This window comes from Agelaius phoeniceus, chromosome Z (genome assembly GCF_051311805.1).
Source record: "Agelaius phoeniceus isolate bAgePho1 chromosome Z, bAgePho1.hap1, whole genome shotgun sequence".
Lineage (NCBI taxonomy): Eukaryota > Metazoa > Chordata > Aves > Passeriformes > Icteridae > Agelaius > Agelaius phoeniceus.
In genome coordinates this window covers 20,458,215-20,478,769 of record NC_135303.1, presented here as the reverse complement: position 1 = coordinate 20,478,769, position 20,555 = coordinate 20,458,215, and the positions used below count along the sequence as shown (strand labels likewise).

The 20,555-nt window shown below is 34.3% G+C and overlaps 1 protein-coding gene across 2 annotated transcripts in view; it reads right to left on the bottom strand.

Moving 5' to 3' along the window:
- Positions 1-658: 658 nt before the first annotated feature.
- The window catches only part of CHD1 (chromodomain helicase DNA binding protein 1), a 55,546-nt gene continuing 35,649 nt past the window's right edge, over positions 659-20,555 (bottom strand). For both annotated transcript variants that reach the window (XM_077171144.1, XM_054652264.2), the window contains exons 19-37: positions 19,832-19,981; positions 19,103-19,251; positions 18,742-18,838; positions 18,553-18,648; positions 17,445-17,621; positions 17,117-17,277; positions 15,753-15,794; positions 14,910-15,040; positions 14,385-14,523; positions 13,518-13,668; positions 12,446-12,568; positions 11,939-12,076; positions 9,468-9,731; positions 8,929-9,069; positions 6,007-6,185; positions 4,025-4,121; positions 3,725-3,782; positions 2,567-2,777; positions 659-2,361 (exon numbers count right to left, since the gene is read on the bottom strand). In XM_077171144.1, the coding sequence (XP_077027259.1) occupies positions 1,998-2,361; positions 2,567-2,777; positions 3,725-3,782; positions 4,025-4,121; positions 6,007-6,185; positions 8,929-9,069; positions 9,468-9,731; positions 11,939-12,076; positions 12,446-12,568; positions 13,518-13,668; positions 14,385-14,523; positions 14,910-15,040; positions 15,753-15,794; positions 17,117-17,277; positions 17,445-17,621; positions 18,553-18,648; positions 18,742-18,838; positions 19,103-19,251; positions 19,832-19,981 (2,868 nt within the window). In that variant the 3' untranslated portion in view covers positions 659-1,997. The remainder of the gene's footprint in view (positions 2,362-2,566; positions 2,778-3,724; positions 3,783-4,024; positions 4,122-6,006; positions 6,186-8,928; positions 9,070-9,467; positions 9,732-11,938; positions 12,077-12,445; positions 12,569-13,517; positions 13,669-14,384; positions 14,524-14,909; positions 15,041-15,752; positions 15,795-17,116; positions 17,278-17,444; positions 17,622-18,552; positions 18,649-18,741; positions 18,839-19,102; positions 19,252-19,831; positions 19,982-20,555) is intronic.

Sequence of the window (20,555 nt, the reverse complement as noted above, 5' to 3'; positions counted from 1 at the left end):
ATCAAGTATTTCAGAGACCTGAGGGACCTTCGGTGAAAATGTACAGACCAATCATGTCATGTGAAGCTGCAATGTTGTATCACAGCCACACTGATGGAAAACCAGGCTCCATGGGAATGCCCTGTCTATGCTATAGGATGTGTCTGGAGATGTTCTGACTTCTATGTTTCCACCCTTGGAAGTGGAATGTGCATGGTACACATGAAAAACCTTATCAGACTCTGCTGCCTAGAACACTGCTCAACAATCAAGCTTGAAAGCAGAACCACTCAAACCCCTCAGCTCCTGTCAAGATGAAAAGTTAAGAAATGAAGCAGCATTAATTAACCAAGTCCCAGCCTACACTAAATGAGCAACAACTACTTAATGTGCAGCAACTGTGCCTACAGTAAGGTCCTTCAACATACTCTGTGGACAGATTGTGGTTCCATGGAAATGCTTCCATATAAACCTGCTTAATTGGAAAAAATACTCCATATTGCAGGAACAGAGAAAAACTGCAGCAGGAGATGCAGCTCCTGCCACCTGATGCCAGGCTAGGTACCTTCTCTATTTATCACCAGGAATAAAATTCAGTACTTTTAATGTTTTTATGGTAAACATGGGGAAAAGTAACACAGTATAGAAAAACACAGCAGAAAACTACAAGACCCACATGTCCTTTTAGTTTAAATTTAATTTGTCAGATAGAAGTTATCTATGTACAATCAGTGTGCATTGTAACAATTCTGTCAATAAAGTCATAATTCAAATCTTTTAAAATATTAACTACCTGCATAGCACATTTGACATTATTGCCCATGTTGAAGAGGGAACAAATGAATTTACAATTAATTTTGATTGATTTGGATACTGAACTGTTCAGGTATTTGACACACCTCCTTTAAAACCAATGCACCTGAAAAGCTTTCCAGAGCACAGTTTAGCTAGATATTTTTTACCATTTCATTACAAACAATCACAACACTGACAGCTTCATACAGAAAAAAGACCCCCCCCCAAAAAAAACAAACCCAAAAGACCCCAAACAAACAACAAAAAAAACCTCCCACCAAAACAAACCCATCCCAACAAAAAACCAAAACCAACAAAAAAAAAACCAAAACAAAACAAACAAAAAACCCCCAAAACCACAAAACAAAACATGTATCTAAAGTATCAAAAAAAGGGAGCACTAAATGCAATAGTTTCCTTTCCCCATTTTTACATTCTGAACAGTGACTCCATCAAAATCTTTTCTTGAAAAATGTACGTACACTGATTTTGTTTCATAACTGTGACATGAAGTCCTGAGTTGGTGAGGAAAGGAAGAGTCAAAAAAAGCCTGAGGGGGGAAAAAGCTCATTTAATAAATTTACAACAATTTACAGCCTTTAGTTTGTGTTTTGCTTTTATTTTTTTTGTTTGTTTGTTTTGTAAAAAGGCATTGTAACTGATCACAAACAGGACAAATCCTGACTATTTTACAGTTATAGGTACAGAATTTAAATATTCAAGCTTGTGATGAAAAGCGGCAAGGTGGTCGCAGTGTACAATGTAAACAAGTAGCTTTGGAAAGTGAACAAAGTCCTTGAGAATTCTTTACTAAGAAAAAAAAATATTCTCCCCATTCCCTCCTGAAATATGAGCACAGATCAGTGTTTAAAAGTTCATTTACAAACATAACTTAAAACATTATCAGCCTCAAACCACTTTGACATGAAGAGTGTCATACTAAGATCCAGTCTGAAATGGGCAGTGTTGAGGTCCCTGTAAAAGTAAACATCTTCCATTTCTTAAAAAAAAGTGCCACAGCATTTGCAGCACAGTGCAGCATAAACTTTAAATACAAAAATATTTTTCTTCTGTTGGGATAATAGACCTTGCATCCTGGAAAGAAGTAACAATACTGCTACTGATAGAATATCCCGTCTGTATCTTTCAAGTCATGTAAGGCAATTACTGTGTTAATTTACTGTATATGGCTAAAAGAAGGTCCAGAAAAATATCAGTCTTTGTTATGTTTTCCGGCTACTCCATGTATGTTCAGGTGTATTTTTGTGATCTGATGAATGTTCAAACGGAGATCTGTGACCGAGGGGAGATCTTGAATCATAAGGAGATCTCTGATCCAGGGGTGACCTTGGGGCACTACCTGAAGCTCTGTGGTCCATTTGCCAGTCTGAGTGGTACCTATAATCTCTGGGAGATTTATGATGGCTGTACTCGGAAGAGGAACGGTGATCTGAATGTATCCTGTGGTCTGAATGGGAACGGTGATCCAAATGAACCCGGCTGTCTTTTAGACTCCCTTCCAGGCTTGACCTGTGGTCCCTGCTCCTGTAGTCATCTAACTTCCTATGTTTACTATCACTGTAGTACCTAAAAACCAAGAACTAACTTGTATTAGTTACTGGTAACACATCAAGAGCCACAATTATGTAAAATTGACAGAACTGCATTAGAGAAAGATCATTGTTGCAATTTTGTGTTACTCAGAAAAGATTGTTTGGCGCTTCCTACAAGCATAACTACAAAAACACAAAGGGAATTCTGACCAGATTTCAAAATTGCTAAAGAAACTTACCTGCTGTCTTGTTTGTAGTGTTCCCAGTCTCTGTGATCTTTTCCATTGCTGAAGGCTGAATAAGGCCTTTTCCTGGAGTCATTTTTCTTGTAGGCATCTCCCTGATGCCTGTCCTTATGATGATCGTGGTGTTGTGACAGATGTCTATCAGAGGAATAGCTGTCCCGGCTACTGTCATCATGGTTTGTATTCTCCTTCAGTCTTTCCACATCTGTTTAATAAAGCAAAGGTTAAAAGGAAATACCATAACATTTTTACTTCACCTAATTCAAACAGCACTTCTATCTAACAGCTGTAAACCAGTATGAAATGGACATAATTTAAAAGAAACAAGACCTAAATAGCTGAAAATGAAATGCACTAATGCCAGTGAACAGAAGAAAATCTCAGATTTAAGAGGAAATCAAGCTAGAATGTAGATGCATAGGACTTGGAAATGTAGATGCATAGAACTTCTCAACTTCTCCATTCAGTCTATGAAGCTGAGTGTCCAAATGGGCAGTGAGGAGAGGGTACGTTTAGTAGAGCAATTTTAGATAGAATGGCAGCAACTTCCTCTCTAAGAAGGGATAGACTTAGTATGAGTAATAGTTTAAAGAAACACCTTGTTAGCAAAAAAATTTCAGTAGTATTCCTAAAATTTGTGATTGTTGATTTCAAGTCCATGAAAATACACTTGGAAGTTCAGTAACACAAGATTAAATAAAGCACGACATACAAAAAGGCAGGTGTGGGAACACGTGGGGAAAAAAATCAGTGTTACTTACAACAATAAAAGACAGCCCCTGTAACTAACAACTGTGACAGCCCCTGTCAGACTGTGACTGACTAATGAACTGCTTTATTTCATCATAGTGATACTGTGACAGCTACAGTCTCAGAATTTCTGATTAATTTATAGGTTTTAAGTAGACGTCTTGCCCTCTCCAAAATTTAACACAAAATTGCTTTTTTTTAAAGGATGGTCGAATAACCTGTTAAGTACCAGCTTCACTCTGCACTCTGCTGGATTTCAAGACCAAATTAGTGAAGGTTTTCCAATCAGTCTATTACTGTGGTACTTAACCATGTGGAAAACAGAACCAGAAGACATGTGAAATGAAATAAACATGACTACTTAAGGTATTTAACACAAGAATATACTTGAAAGTTTCTTACCTGGATTTCTGATTACATGCGTATTCACATGACTGCTAATATTCTGATCATTGTGTTGCTAAAAAAGACAAAAATGTAAAATGGTAAAAATGTAAAATGGTAAAAATGTACTTATTAATAAATCCCAAAGTTCATTTGAATACATTAGAAAAATACCCTATCAAAAGATACTATTATACTGCAAACGCAAATACCAACTTGAAGTGTATTTCCATGTTCTTCATAATCCTCTAAATCTAATAGAAGTTATAATAACTAAAATATGTATTTGTGTATTTCAAAACAATTTAAAAATATTACCTGAGACTCTTGACGTTTTTTGATTGCATGTTTATACAGTTTATGTAGCTTTCTGGCATCAAATTCTGTAAACTTAGAGACAAAAATCCACAAATTTCTGAGGAAGAAGAAAAGAGAAGCTGTAAGTCTTTACATTTCTTTGCCCTTTATAATGTAGCAGAACATGGATTTGACTGAAATTATTTGAACAGTACTTCAGTAAACTGGAAATGGTATATAAGCTACACAATATTGCCAAATTGCACAAGAAATGTTATGCAGTTGTAAATTAAATATTTGAAAGATTGATCCCTTTAAAAATTTTTCACTTTTTAATATTTATTATAAGTACTTCGGAGTGTGAAGTGCAAGGAAAATAGTACTAATAAGAATTGTTAAATTTTTATAAAATGCTTATTTAAACCATAGCTATGACTTTATATATATATCTTCTAAAAATTTGTTTGAATTCTGAGTATTTACCAGTCTGTAAATAAAAAATTTAAGTACCTAAAGGAAGTAAAAATTCTTTCAAACGTGAAATTTCTTACAGGATAACACAACTTGATACAACAAACCTTACTGTATTAAACCATCAGCAAGAGAAATTTTCCACAGACTTTTGGAAGTCTAGTCAAGGCTTTTGGAAACCAAGTAAGAGATGTGAAAGAGGACAGAAGTCATAGGGTAATAAATCTGTGCCAAATCTGTGCTTGAAGGAACCGAAGAAGAGCAAATTAGGTTTTTTGCTGTCAAGATGCCAAAATTTTGAAGAAAACTTTTTCTTCCATGATCACAGGTAAAGTTTTTTTTAACAGATTTTTACTGATTTTTTACAGATTTTAACTGATTTTTTAAGTGAAATTTGCAGGTGGCATGCTTAGAAAAGTCTACAGAATAACAGTGATCAAAAATATTTGAAGTGTGGGTGTTCATAAAGCAGCAGGATTCTCCTTCACTGTGATTATTTAAACATGATAATTTCTGTCCACAAGTTTGACTAAGTATGCAGCCAGTCAATGCTGTGTCTAATGAGACCATTCTAACTTAATATAAACTACAATACTTCTTATCAAATGTAGCTAAAATAATTTTATTTATCTACACATAACATCACAGCATTATTCTCAATAACAGCTCTATTACAAGTTTCCACTTAAAATAATAAAAAAATTACCAAAACCTAAGACACGGATCTTGTTTTTATATCTCAGATCACCTTACTATTTTCAAGTAAAGGAAGTAAAATCAGGAGAAGCAAATTACACTAACAGAATTCTTCAAAAAAATGCAAGACTTAGAATTTGATATATATAATCACAGGATGTATTTTCAAGCACAGAGACATTAACAGAACATTCTGACAAAAGTAAGTAAAACTGCATTAAGAACGTAACAATGACATACAAGACCAGTATTTTTTTCTTAGTTCTTTTTATATTGTCATCTGATATAGATTCAAACTCTTCCCTCGCTTTTCAAGTGCATCTGAGTATATTATGATAAATACTTGTTATCAAGTAATAGTTAATACATAATACACAATTTCATTTTAGAGTACATTAAAAAAAAAGAAAGAATTCTACAACTTGGAATCATACATTCAACACAATTTTAGAATTGTGTATTTTCAACATGAATTATTAAAAAACCAAAATGACCTGAAGTTGAAAAACCAGATCGTTAAAGGTAAGAATGGTTTTCACTGAATACAGTGGCAGTGACCAGTCTCCAGCATTTGCTGTCAGTTTTTCCACATCTGTTAAGGAGAGAGATGTCTCCACACTCTGGACAAAATACAGGGTTCTGCATCAATGCTTAAAGTCAATCCATTACAAGACAGAACAATGTATAATCACCTTTTAATAGACTCCTATTTAAAACAGCAGAAAGATACAAGACAAGGGGAAAAATAAACAGGAGAAATAACTAAACCCTACTCTTCTCAAAGGAACCAATTGTAGATTTCCCTTTTTCAAGTAAAATCCAAGAAAATAACTTACTTTCTCCACTGTTTAATTTGTTCAGGATTTGTGTACTCCTTTAGACACTCAGTAATATGATCCCCGATTTTGATAAGACACTGTCTAGTGTGTTCCAGCTGTTCTCTTTCAGAAAGGCCCTTCTCTGGTCGATCAAGCTGTTTCAATGCTGCCTTGACAGGTCTCATTCTTTCTTTGCACTGTAAAATGGAAAAAAGGAATGTATCAATTCAAAAGAAAAAAATTCATTCTCAAGCATGACTCACCTTTTACTGTGATATATAACCAGAGGTGAAGACAGGATTGTTAGAAGTCAAATGAAACACAAGACTGCCTCAGAGGTCTAAAAATATTTTACATGTTCCCTTTGGAAGATTATCAATCCAACTGGAAATTCACTTCTCTATGAAAGCATCAGATTGTATAAAATACATATATCAAGATGTAGAAGGTGCTAATGTGTATATCTCAAACATCAGCAGCTGGATAGCTGTAAAGCCACATTTTTTTCTGTTCAAAACCCACTGCTGTGGGCTTACATAGCAGGTCAGGGACTAACATAATGCTTTTCATTCAAAGTGTGTAATCTACTAATAAAACCTTCTAAGCTTTTGTAGACCTGCTCACTTTTGAAGTTCCTTTCTCTTGCAAGCTTCCACAAATCTAGGGTGATGTCCTCCCCTTAAGGGTAGGACACCACTAGGATATGAGAAAGCGCTAATTTAATATATAGTATTTGTGAGGAAAAGGACTTACTACAACTGTATTTTGCAATTACAACTCTTAGCATAATCATGTAGGGCAAGACTTACCACCTACAAAGCTATACAAACTCAATGTGAAAATTAAATATGAGAGTGTTCAGTACATTTCAAACAAATACTTTCTGCCACCATTACACTTGGCATTCAATAAAGGATCAAAATTGCTTCTCTGAGCATTTTTCAAACCTCACTCCTTTGCAGATATTAGCAGAAGTTAAGCTACCTAGAAGAAAGCTAGTTTGGGTACACTTGGAAACAACCTCCAAGATCATTAAATCCAACCTTTGACTGAACACCACCATCCCAACTGAACTATATCAAGTTCCACATCATGTTCTTTTGAACATTACCAGGCATATTGATTCTATTTCCTCCTTGAGCAGACTGTTCACTGCTCAACCACTCTTTCACTGAAGAAATCTTTCCTTACATCCAACAAAAACCTTCCCTGAAATAGCCTGTGGCCGTTTCTCCTTGTCCTGTCACCGGTTCCCCGGGAAAAGACCTGATCCTCACCTGGCTACAACCTGCTATCAGGCAGCTGTAGGGTGTGGTAAAGTCTCCCCTGATTCTCCTTTGGGCTCAAAAACTCTAGTTCTCTCAGCCACTCCTCGTAAGACTTGTGCTCCAGACCTTTCCCCAGCTCCATTCCCTTCTCTGGACTGACTTCTGTACCAAAATGTCCTTTTTTGAACTGAGGGGCCCAGAACTGAACACAGCACTTAAGATGTGGCCGCAGGGAATGCTTAGACTAGCCACAGAAAAAGGTCACGCATTCTTGAATTTTCATATTTTGAATCCAGTGTTTTAATAATAAATCCAGACAAATCCAGTTGGCATGGTTTAAATTGCAGACACTCGCTTAATCATACATCAAACTCCAATAGCATGGTACCCATGACCAGAAGAATATCCTCCTTGTCATCAAGGTCACTGTCAGTTAAGCCTGAGCATTTCCATTTGAAAGTGCACTTAACTAGTATGTTTAGACTGCACCTGACCATGGCATAATGATAAACACTAGTCACCTCCTTCCCCCATTCTTCCCCACTATATGCTACCAAACCTAGAAAAACCAAACAAATACCTGGAATGGAATGAAATGGAATATCACCATTACCAGGTAAGCATCTAGGGACAACTCAGAAAAACTGGGGAAGCTGTTCCATTGCCATCTCATGCTACTAAGGAATCAAGCATCTGGTTTACATACTGCACTTGCCACAGATTAAAGTAGCTTTTTAAAAGACAGCTTATAAAGTGCAATTCTTAAATAGAGAAGTGATCAGAAATATATAACTGCATATGGAAATCAAATTATTTTCTGTCATTAGCCACACTGACATATCCACTTGAATCACTCAAGGCCCATGCTGAAAATCACAGGTCAGTTAAGAATAAACCCATGGACAGTAACTGCCATATTCATAAGAATCCTACTGGCATTCTCACGGCCAGTATCCACAATACACCAAACAGACCTAGCTGGCAAAAATACAGCTGTTGAAATCTGAATGACAAAACAACCACAGCTGTGAAAGTAATTCACTGATACTTTTCCACGGGCCTCAGCCAACCTATAAAACTTCATATAAATTGTGCATATACATTTTTCTCAAATGCTAAATTATATTTTTGTAAGCAGTAGTGATTAAACAGAATTCTTTTGGTGTCAGAGACATTACCTCAGCAAGATATTTCTAAGTGCTTTAGCATTGTTTCTTCCTGTGTTTACAAACTGAAGTTTGCAATACTTCAGAAGAGAAGTGTAGAATCCTAGTTTTTCTTGCTATCTTACAAAGAAGAAAAGCATATATTATATGGTGAAGCCAAAGACTCCATCAATTCCAATAACATTCATACACATCTGCTCTTAAGAAGCAGGATATACAAGTGATTCTCATGGATAAACCTTTAGTTTATATTCTCAACCTATTAATCCTACAAACTGTTGGGAAAGTTTTTCTATTATCTTGCATATATACAACAAAAAGCCAAAATAAAACTGCTAGAATAGAGTCAAAAATCACTTTAGGACACTGTCAATAACATTCATTGATCCGAGACACAGCAAAAGATCACCTGTGTTACTGTGCCAAGTAACAATATCAAGAATATCAGTAATTGTCCTTATTTAGACTATGAAGTATACATACTAATTTATTAAAAGGTGACTTACCACACTAAAAGTTTTCTGATCTAGCTCTTCAGATTCTTCTGATATAGGAACCGGTTCACTAGATGCAGTAATATGAACTGGAGTATCCAGCAATGGAATTTTTTTAGTTTTTTCCTTATTTTCAGATTTGATTTCATTAACCTAAGAACAAGATACAAAAATATTTAACTACATTTTATTTTGGTTCTGCAATTATAACAGATGACAATATCCATAACCACTGCATTCTCTTCAATGTATAAAATATATGCTGACATTCAATGACAGTACATTTTACTTTCTCTGTGAAATGGAAAAGGAAAATGGAAAAATAGAATTTTTGCACACATTCAGTCCAATTAAGAGCTGTATCACTGAAGTTCCCCATTTCAAATGCCTGTCCTAATGATTTCAGGTAGTAAAAGTAAAGCTTCAAATAACATAAAATACTTTATTGAAATGACAACTAATCAGATCCACAACACTTTTTCATCTCAAAATCATTTACATAAAGCTGGTGGCCTTCTCTAGCACTATGTAAGATAAGTAAACCTAGTTACCTTCTCTTCCTTTACTTCTTTTTCTTTCTGTGTGGATTCTTTTACTTTGTTTTCTCTCTTTTCTTTAATATCCTTTTCTTTTAATTCTTTCTTATCCTCTTTTTCTTTTTTCTCCCTTTTCAAATCCCTCTTATTTTCCTTTTCTTTTGTCTCTCTTTTTTCTTCAGCCTCCTTCTTTATACCAGTATCTGGCTCAGGCTTTTCTTCATTTTCTTTTTCTGCTTTAAATTTTTTATGCAGATGTTTCACTGAAACAATCTCATCCTGCAATATGCAAGCATATACGTAACATCAAACAGGGTTCCTATCTATACAAGTTTTGCAGATATAAGATTAAAACATTTTTTATCTGTGAATTTTTTATTTCTGGTCATAGATTTATCAAATCACCTCTAAATAGAAGTGTAATGCAGTTGGTCAAGAAATATGAGAGCTATGCACTCACTTCCTTGATGTGACAAAGCAAGTACTGATTGGTGGAGGCAGTGGGCATGAGAAATTGCATCCAGTCAACTTGGAATAAAGTTTGAATTTGATCCCTTTAAAGGCTGTTAGACTGAAGAACTGAAATCTAAAAGGAAGTATGGTTTTGCAAAACTGACCTGGTCAGTCAAGATAGTCAAGTGATGCGAGATGTTAGAAGACCTCTGATCTAATTAGCTCTGTCCCAATCCCATATTAAACACTCACAGGAGAAGGTAACAGAATCCCAACTTTCTCTTTTCCAGAACTGTTACTTTTACTAGGCTTTAAAAAAATCTTTAATTACAGACTCTCTGTTATGTGCCCATTTAACTGTTTGGAGGTGAACAAAGTATTACTCACTGCTCTTTGTAATATTCACTGAGAAGGTGTAGGATAAAAACTAATATCCTTTCAGACACAGAAAAATACTATAAATAAAGTATTATTACAACACAGATGGAAGAATCATTATCATGTTTGAATTTATTTGAACATACCAGAAAGGCACATACAGAAACTGCTTATCTGTTGCATGAAAACAGATGAAAGACTGTCTAGGACTTGAACTGAACAAGTTACTTAGAACAAGTATGAAGTTATGAGCTCAGTCAGGGCTAGGTTTTAGTGTTTAGGTATCATGAGAACTTTCTAGCAAAAATCCAATGATTTAAAAACTTTCTTGTTAATTCTAGCAGTAAAATAGGAAAGTTTTAGATAGTGCACACAGTATGGGATCTAGGTAACTAAAGCCAGTAGTTTAGGAAGGCTGTAGTATACAGTCCAGTATTCAGAAATGGAATTGTTATTCAGTGCCCAAAAGTACTCAAGTGATGAGTACCTGTTATTAACAGAGAGGACAGCATTCTAGGCAGTTTCCCAAAACACAGTTAAGTCCATCAGCTGATGGCAGTGTCTTTTCTTTTGAGTGGAGATGAAGACTAACACTCATTTTTAAAGTAGTTAAACAATTAATTTGCTTAGTTTTAGGGTCCAGTTGTCCCCATTAATGTACTGGGAACTGTGGCAAAATTTGCAGGTCTTAAGTCTTACATTCCAGGCAGATTATTCTAGCTATAAACACAGGGCAGTCTACATTTTTTTTTTATTGCTTGCCTCACATTTTATTCTTTATAGTACAATTTAAAGACATACACTGAAAGAGTGCTTAAAAATTACTATTTTTTCATAGATTTATAATGGCTTTTCTAATGCTAATTTTAACTATGTATTTCCATACGTAGTTTTTCTTTTAGAACAAGCTGACAATTACAATGGCTTGTAACTGTTTGCTTTAAGCAAAGTATTTTATTGATTACAGAATTGCAGTGACTTAATTCAGCTGTTTTCAAATTAGCTGTGACATGACCTAAATTTTATCCAAATTTTTATGTCCAGTGATTTTGCTATGTGATAAACAACAAAAATAAAAAGACACAACAAAAGCATAATACCAAGATTAATAATCATATGTAAAAAAACCCAACAAGGTTAGTTTTTCTGAAAAATGAGAGCCCTGATGTATACATGAGCTTTCATATGCAAGCCTTCAAATACAATCTTTGATGCTGCGCATTCCAATGGAGCTTGGTGACATTTTTCTCAGCTTCAATAAAAGTTTTTACCTTAAGAATCATTACCAGTAGTAGTAACACATGAGCAAAATCCAGTAGTTTTACAACTGTGATTTGCAATTCTTGCAAATACAGGGCTAATGGTTAAAAAAAAAAGTTGAAACTGAGCAATGTCACTGGTATTTAGACTATAATATTTTAATAACTATTTGGAAAACTCATAATTCCTTATTTTTTTATTTATCATTAAACTGAAATAGATACAGTCTTCCATGTGTTTGTACTGATGCAACATCAGTTGTAGTGGCCATGGGAAAAGAATGACATTCAGGTGTTATAATTTTATTAAACCAAGCAGAAGATGAACTACAAATTGATACTAACAGGAAGAACTGAATGTATGGTAAGTATCTTTACTGTGTGAAAGATACTCACCTTGTTATTCTCATTATCATCTTCATCAGATTTTTCTGACGGTTGTGGTGAAGAATCACTTTTTATTTCTTCTTTTAATTTTGCAGCCTTTAGCACTTTATTCTTCTTAGTTCTTGTTTTCCTCCTCTTTGAATTGCCCTGAATGTAAATTGATCTCTTTAATCACGTCAACTGACAGGCATCCTTGCACTATATTTGCAAAGTAAGATTTGATTTTACATCAAAGAGAGGATTCCTTTTATCTTATTTATTGCCACTAATGACCACCACTTTACTCAGGACTGCAGACAGAGCTTAGTGCAACAGTAGAGAATACACACCAATAATAAGAGACTAATACATTATGAAACTTGCAATTAATATCCTGAGTTTGTCTTATGTTCTAAAATCAGGAATAGAGTCATGCTACACAAATAAAAAGTGCAGAACTGAAAAATGAAAACAATCAGGTGACATGCCAATAAGCATATTGTTTTACCTTATTAATGAATGCCACATTTTACTTACTGCTCCAGCAAGCCTTTGTGCTTCCTTCCTCGCAAGGTCTTTATTCAGTAATTTAATGAGGTAGTCTGCACGGGTCTGTAACTGCTTTGCCTGGGGTTTCTTATCTGGATCATCAGGCAAAATCTGAGGAGAAAATGGTAGCATCACAGCTGTGAGTACAGATTATCAATTTCAGATGGTAGCCTGGAGCACACAGAACAGAAAAAGCTTGCAAAAGGACATGGTAAACAATCCATTCCAACTATACCCAGTAAATATATCAGAATGTTTAAAGCGAAGGAGAGATTCCTATAAGTTTTCATTTCTCTCCAATGAAACCAATGCAAGCGACCAATGCAGTCTTGGAAATTGCCTCAGAGTTTAAAACCAGCTCAAGAAACCAGCCTCATATTTCTGTCTCCACTCTGATGTTTCATCTAAGAAATTACAGGCACCTGTACCAGTCAGTCACAGAACTCCTGCCTCTGACTCATTCATCTTCTCAATGCAGCTGCCAAGAACACAAATACATGGTTTCAAAAGCCAGACAAATTAATGAAAAGCAGGTGTAGGAACCATTACTAAGCAAATTTGGACACAAACCTGTCTTCTCAAATCCCAAAGCTATAGGTTGTTGTCACTGTCACAAAGCTTATTTCACCCCAGGCTTTTCCTCAGTATCTGCTGCTCACTATTGCTAAGAAGTTACTGCACTAATTCTAGTATAGCTACTCTCAATGTTGGGAGTGGAAGACAGCTTCAACTGAAGAATCTGGGGATTAAGCAGGGATGGAGAAACAAAACCAGAACATCTGAAGTAAAGAAAGGACTGAAAAAAATCAAATTACACAGAACCAACCACGTGAGAGTATGAAAACACACACTGACTGCAAGAATGCATGCTTCAAAATAAATACTCAAGAACCCAAAATCTAGTACTATACTACGAGAAGGATATGAATTACGTATGAAGTACTGACATATAATATTTTTACAATTTCATTTATCATAAAATGAGTTCTTTCAGTAACACTACTTAGCAGCATCAATACCTAAGCAAACAGTCCTTGATAAACTATTGTAGACGACATACCTTCTGTGTCAAACTGAGATCAGGATCCATTTTTATCATTTCCCAGCTGCCATAACCATATTCATAGATGCCTATCAACAAATTGGAATCATCTTCCTTACCCCAGTCTATATCAAAATGAGCAGCCTTAGTGTGGCATGGGATGACGTATCTACAAGAAATGTAATAGAAAGAAAAATACGTGATTTTTACATCTGAAACTTAGTGAGGGGAAAGAGAACATACTGAAGGTAATGTAACTAGATTTATTTTCTCTGCTGAGATGCTGGTAAATTTAAGAAATTAATCCAAATATTAATATTTTCTTAGTGTTTCTATAAAACAGTTGTTGAAATCAGCACTGGAATGTGTTTTAAAGCCGATTAAGACTAAAATATGAAGAACAGAACAGCTACTGTCTGTAGCCATGAGCTTTGTGATAGGATTGGCTAGCCACGAATAAAAGCAAAAATTAACATCCAAGTGTTCTAACTAAGTGGATAGTTTAGGAACTGCAATACACAAGGTGGCAAGTTTAGAGGGTAGGAACAACTACTGCTGCACTTTGATACTCCTCTCAAGCAGAGGTGACACATTTAGCTCCTCCTCAAGTCTGAATTCTAGTCCTAATTATTATTAGTAATTGAACACAGTTCATAGTGAATACAATCGACAAATTAAAGCTCTTAATGGCTTCTGTGGCAAAGGAAGAAAAAACAAAGTACAGCTGTGGAACAAGTTACTGCTGCCTGTTCTTCAAGGGAATAGAGGAATAGAGGGACAATGCTTTTAATAGAGTGTTTGAATCAAAGTTGCAAAAAGAAAAAAAAAAGGACTTAAGAAGTTTTTTGCATTACTACTCCCTTAAAAATATGCAAAAATCAGTACCTTTTTCTTTCTTCTGGATCTGAAGGAATGGATTTGTGCAATGGTGCCAACTCTTCTTCATGAGAGATGACTAACTTTGCATTTACTTGCACTCCTGAGATTCGGAATGTTGGGCCTTTAACCTTCCCAAGTCTACCTCCTTAAAATAAATGACAATGCTATTAAAATATTTACCTTTACAAATAACATGAGAAAAACATACAGAAAACAATTATATCACATCACCTTTTCTTGACCAAATGCTTGAATTAAATGCTTCAGAATTGAAAAGTCCCTACATAACACAAGTACATCTAAATTTCACAGCAAATCAAAAATCTATTTCATTTTTCAGTGGTAAGTCACACGGAAAGGGGAAAAAGTCACCTTACTATAACTCTGGGTTTATTTAAATTTCCAGTATGCCCCCTAACATTTTTGTTCATATTTCCGAACAAAACTGTTTTCTGTTATCATCAGAGTACAAGAGTGACTAATTTTTCTTGTCATTTTTCACTGTCCTCTAAAGCCCCCTGAATATTGTACCTGCTCTTTCTTGTCCAGATGAATTGTCCTTTAAGGCTTTAATGCATCCATTATGTACAAGCTCTCCCAAACGTCTGAGGTCTGTCTCTGATTTATCAACTAGCTCAGCATCTCTAGCTACAGCATCTAACCTGTAATAAAAAAAAAAGACTAATTTTTGTAACTCTGAAAATTTGTCAGTTGTGAATGTTTCCTTCAGACTTGAAAACAAAATATATGATCATATAAGTTAGTAGTCAGCTGTGATTTCTGTTTGGTGTACAATTTTGATCCAAGAAAAAAACCTCAGTAATCTGAGGTATGAGGACAATAAAACAAGAACTGTAAAGAACCATAACCCTAGTGTTAAATTATTGTACATTTCTTTAGAAAAGAAAATGAATTTTAAATCATACATACATATATGTATCATATGCACTATAAATATTTCTAAGGATTAATATTTTTAAGGATGGGAAGTTTTTCTTAAAATAGGAATAATGAAAGAAGCTTAAAAATGACAATTGGCAATATGTAAAATGCTAAACTAACTTTGACAGAGTGGATAAACTGATAGGCTTTCAACAGGCTTATCAAACATGACAAGCGAATGATTATCACCAATGAAGAGTAGATAGAAGTCAGCAGATACATATAAAGCAAGTGCTCCTCCAAACGGCAAAGTCTGTTGTGTGGCAGTCTGCACACATACCATACATGAAGAAAAGGAAGATACTACACTAAAGTCACTCTATATTCAAGATTATGTATTTCCCCTACTGCCCAAAGTTTCATGGTACATTCTAACATCTATAGAAAAAGAGATTTCAAGCTGCCACACAAATAATAATCAAACAACTTTACCTCTCAAGGGGGCCACCAAATTTCTTGTAACTCTTGATAAACCTAGTAACAGAAAATGATGTTACCATTTAAATATATGCTTAACAAATAACATTTGTTTTAAAGTTGCATTGATACAATTGTTAATCTTAGTATAATGCTACAGTGGACAATGGGGGGAAAAAAAAGTAGAGCAGCTTCATATATTCAGATAACTCAAATAAAATCAGTTCTATGGGTTTAAGAACTGATATAAATAAAACAATAGAAGATATAATTTATTTCAGAAATCACTTTATTAATTTCACACGACTGAGGATTCCACAGCTGTACATATCTAAAAATGAAAACTGAATGTGGATTTACAGTAAATGAAGATTTCAGACATCATTTTATGTATGGTTATTAAAAAGAGCATCTCCAACAGGTAACTGGAAGATTTAGGAAAATTACATGAAAGATACTCTCTGTTCAAATATCTAAGCAATGGAAAGAAACTGGAGATATTTGGAGGAGAAAGAAAATTAAATAGAAATATTTTTTTAAAAATTAAAAAAAAAAAGAAGAAGAAGAAGAAAGAAAACTTCCTCAACAATGAAATTGCTTGTTCATGCACAAGAATAGCCTTAAAAAAGTACCAATTTGCCCCACTGTTAGATGAGATAGAAAGCCAAAAAGGATCTTTGAAGTTATTCCTCTAAAAAAAATACTCTGAAGACTTTACTTCAATTTCGGAAGCAAAGTAGCATTTCGCAAACCCAAAAATGCTAACCAAAAGAATTCCTCCTCCCAAAACAATACTTCAGCAAATATTTAGCATATACAGAAGGGATCAATGATAATACAAGTTTCAAATAGGATTTTATATTTTCTTAGTTTTAAAAAAGCAGGATGTAACAATTCAATTATAGTACCCAAGAAGTTTAAAATGAAAACAAAATCCAATCAAATTGTTTCCTTTGTCACCTAAGAGACGTAACATAGTCTTTGAACACTACAAGTTTTAGATAAATTGGTGGAAACCAGATTATTTTGCTTGTTTATTTTTAAAGGAAAGCACCCCTTGTAAAATCATTGTCAGTAATTATTCAGTGAAATTACTGTCTTCATAGGCTGCAGGAACTAAAAAATTTAAACCAATCATACATATTTTTAAAACCTAATTTTATACCTCATTAAAATGGGGTTCAGATTCTTGCTATAACAGTTCACTATGTCAGCACCACAAGGTAAAAGCAATAAACGTCTAGAATAAAAAGACTTCAAACAACTTCAGGAAAAACAAATTACCAGCTGTAGTTTCCAGACTGATAATAATATTATTATTAATAAAAATAATCATAATTTCTTGTTCCTTTAAATATGCATGTCCTCCCATATCTTACCGCCTTATCTCTGCATCACTAAATCCTTTAATATTTTCTCGAGGAATAGTTCGTGGTCTTCCACGTTTTTTTGGCCTTTTTCTTTCTGAGACGGAGTCACTATCAGATCCAGAGTATCTTCTACTCCTACTGCGTCTCCCTTCACTGCCATTGAAGCTAATCTGGAATTCCAGAGCAAGCAAGCTATGTAAGTAACAAATACAAGCAAGTTTTACCTGCTCTGCCAAAAAAATGTGTTCAGAAAAAGAAAAAAAACCTCAAATACCAAAAGCAACAAACTATACCAAAAGCAACACAGAACTATAATTCAATCAAAACCAAGAGATACCTGTTTTGCACAGTTTCTCATTCTTGGAAGCATGTATATTTCTTCAAGTTCTTTTTGTCTTTCTTCCTCTTCTATTCTTCGCCTCTGGACCTCCGGAATGATTTCTTCCCAATTTCTTGAATTTCTTTCTGGCTCCAACTCAATATCATCTTCATCCATATTGGAGAAGTTTGCCACCTTGTACATCAAAACATATACATTCTCATCAAGTCAATACATGATACAATTAAAAAAAAACTAATCAACTACTATTTAAGGAAAACAAGGTTACAGATCCCATATTTTATGCATTTATACACATAACACGTACATATTTTATCTATATATATATGCTATTGTTTTATAAGATATATATTAAATTTATAAATTAAAAATGTTTCATGAAACAGACTGTAATGAAAGTACTTTTAATCATTTAGGAAAGACAGACTCCTTTTCAGCATGGGCTAAGAAGAGACACAAGGAGAATCACACCACTCACACCTGTATGATTGTGGTTTAACTTCCTTCAAAATAGGGCTAACAACATTTAAATGACTGATTTAATGTGAAACTATAATAATATAAAATTAATCAAACATTAATACAATGCTGATATAAAAATATGTTGTGAATGAGTGATTAGCAGGAGAGCTATTTAATAATCTCCTGAACTAAACAAACATATCATGCTCTGCATTTTTTTTTCTTGCACACATAATATGTATAACTGATAACACTTAAAAATATGTGACATTCCAAGTTTACTTTGGGGCTAAAAGCAACTTGGAGAAATGATCAGTTAAGAAACACAAAAAACACATTGCATTTATTGAAACTATAGCTGCGTAATAACAAAGACAGTAAATAAAACATAAACTTAAATTCTAAGCATTAACACATTAATAAATACATCTCATTTTATTATCAAAATACATAATATATTTCTATTGTTTACACTGATCGTAAGATATGTAGAGGCAAAAACCATTTTACTAGGAAGTGATACAGAGTTGACTTATTGAGGCATCTATTTCTGAAGAATCAAGAGATAGATACATAGAGGAGAAATAGTACTGTTTAAAAAGGAAAATATAATTATGGCAGGAAGGAGGGAACAGAGCCATACCTTGAACTGCGAAAGCAACTCATCTCCTACAGTTAATGGACCTGGCTCATTTTCCCGAGTTTCAGCCCTCTTCAATATTTCATCTATATCCATTTCCTGAGGGTAAAAAAAAGAAGTTTCTCTTTACAATGAAATAATTCATAAATATTTTGGGCTGATTTATCTACCTAGTCCAGAAGCACTACTTACTTGAGGCTCCTGTTCTTCTCCTTCAGGTTCTTTAAAAAGTTCCTCAGCACCAAACTTTAAAATTGCCGACAACTCCTCCTTATTAAAAGGTGTTGAGCTGAAATAAATGATGTTTCAGGAAAAACATTTTCATTGATAAACTTGCAAAAGTTTTCTATAGTCATGAGTCAATTAGGCATTCTTCTTACTGTTAAATATATATATACTTAAATATACTCAAATACAAACTCTTCATATATTTGTGATATGCATTTATTATGCAAATAAAAATCTACAAAGACTTTGCGTCCTCTGTTTTGCCTTTCATTTACAACTGAAATATTCTTAAGGTAAGTTGGTAGAGAAACAAACATAAAGGTACCTTGAAGGAGTAGAGCCTGTATGTAACACAGTTTTCCCTGTAGTGTCCATTCTCTGAATTACTAAATGATCTAACACCATCTTTTTCTTGGCTCGTTCAAGAATATCTTCTTCTACTGATCCTTTTGTGACTAGTCGATAAATATTAACCTATGTGTATTTAAAAAATAAAAAAATTAAAAGCAGAAATCTCAGTCTTTGTTATATGATTTCTGAACTTTTTCATGGGTTTCAAATATGAAATACTAATTTAATCACATTACCACAGTCTTTACAGAAATGTTTTATATTAAATCATCTTAGACCTTTCTTTATAAACTTCAGTGACTTGGCACAAGCTTTGCCAGAGGCAATAATGTCATATTTCTAATTGTTACTGTATGTCTTCAGTAAGAAGGAAAGAATCATCTTGAGAACTAGAATAATTAAGCACTGGGGATGTGCCTGATGTAGCAGTTAATTTGTAGAATGACATCATACCAGCGAACATAAGACAGACAAGTTGACAACTCGTCTCCCTCTCCCACCCAAATACCACAGCTGCCATATTATTTCTTCCTGTATAGAGACTTAGGAAAAAAGAAATCAGCTTTACTAACATTTCTGGAGATATGCAGAAAGTATTAGTTATTCTCAAAAATACATGAGGACTGAATGGTGCAGACAGAGGGTGGACAGCTAATGTACAGAACTGTCTTTCAGGTCTGGAGCTTAAACTGAGTGTGTTTACCTGTTTCTTCTGTCCAATTCTATGTGCTCTAGCCTGCGCTTGCAGATCATTCTGTGGATTCCAGTCAGAATCAAATATAACCACAGTATCAGCAGATGCCAAGTTGATACCTAATCCTCCAGCTCTGGTAGACAGTAAAAAGCAGAAGTCCTGAAATCATAAAGTAGGAAATAGTTTTATATACAATACTGGTAATATTCCTAAAGGAGACAACACACTTCATAATATACTTTATGCAGTATGTGGTGCTACCAAATCCATAATTGTTCTATCCTTAAAGCATCTTTAAATATAAAGCAAATGCTGATTACCAATTTCTTTCATAAAGTTACTGACTTCTCAAGTCAGTTTAAAGGAAATAGTGTCCTAGATGACTATCACTGAGCAAGACATCCCAACAAAACCAGACTGGCCAAAAAATTACCAAATCTTACTGTCAAAGCCTGTAATGCTACAAAAACCCTCTCCCACCCTCCCTGCCTCAAGCCCTGGAAGACTAAACAGTCATGTCAGAGCAGGGAAAGCACTTGAGCCTATACATAACTGATTAAGAGACAGAAGCAAAATCTTCTCAAGTTCAATGCTGTTCAGCATATTCACAAACAATATGAAAATGGGTAAGCAGTTTATATTGTAGGCAATATAAACTTATTGAGAAGGATGATCCTGTAGAAGGATATTGAGACATGTGAAAAACAAGATATGAAATCCAAGCTAAACTAAA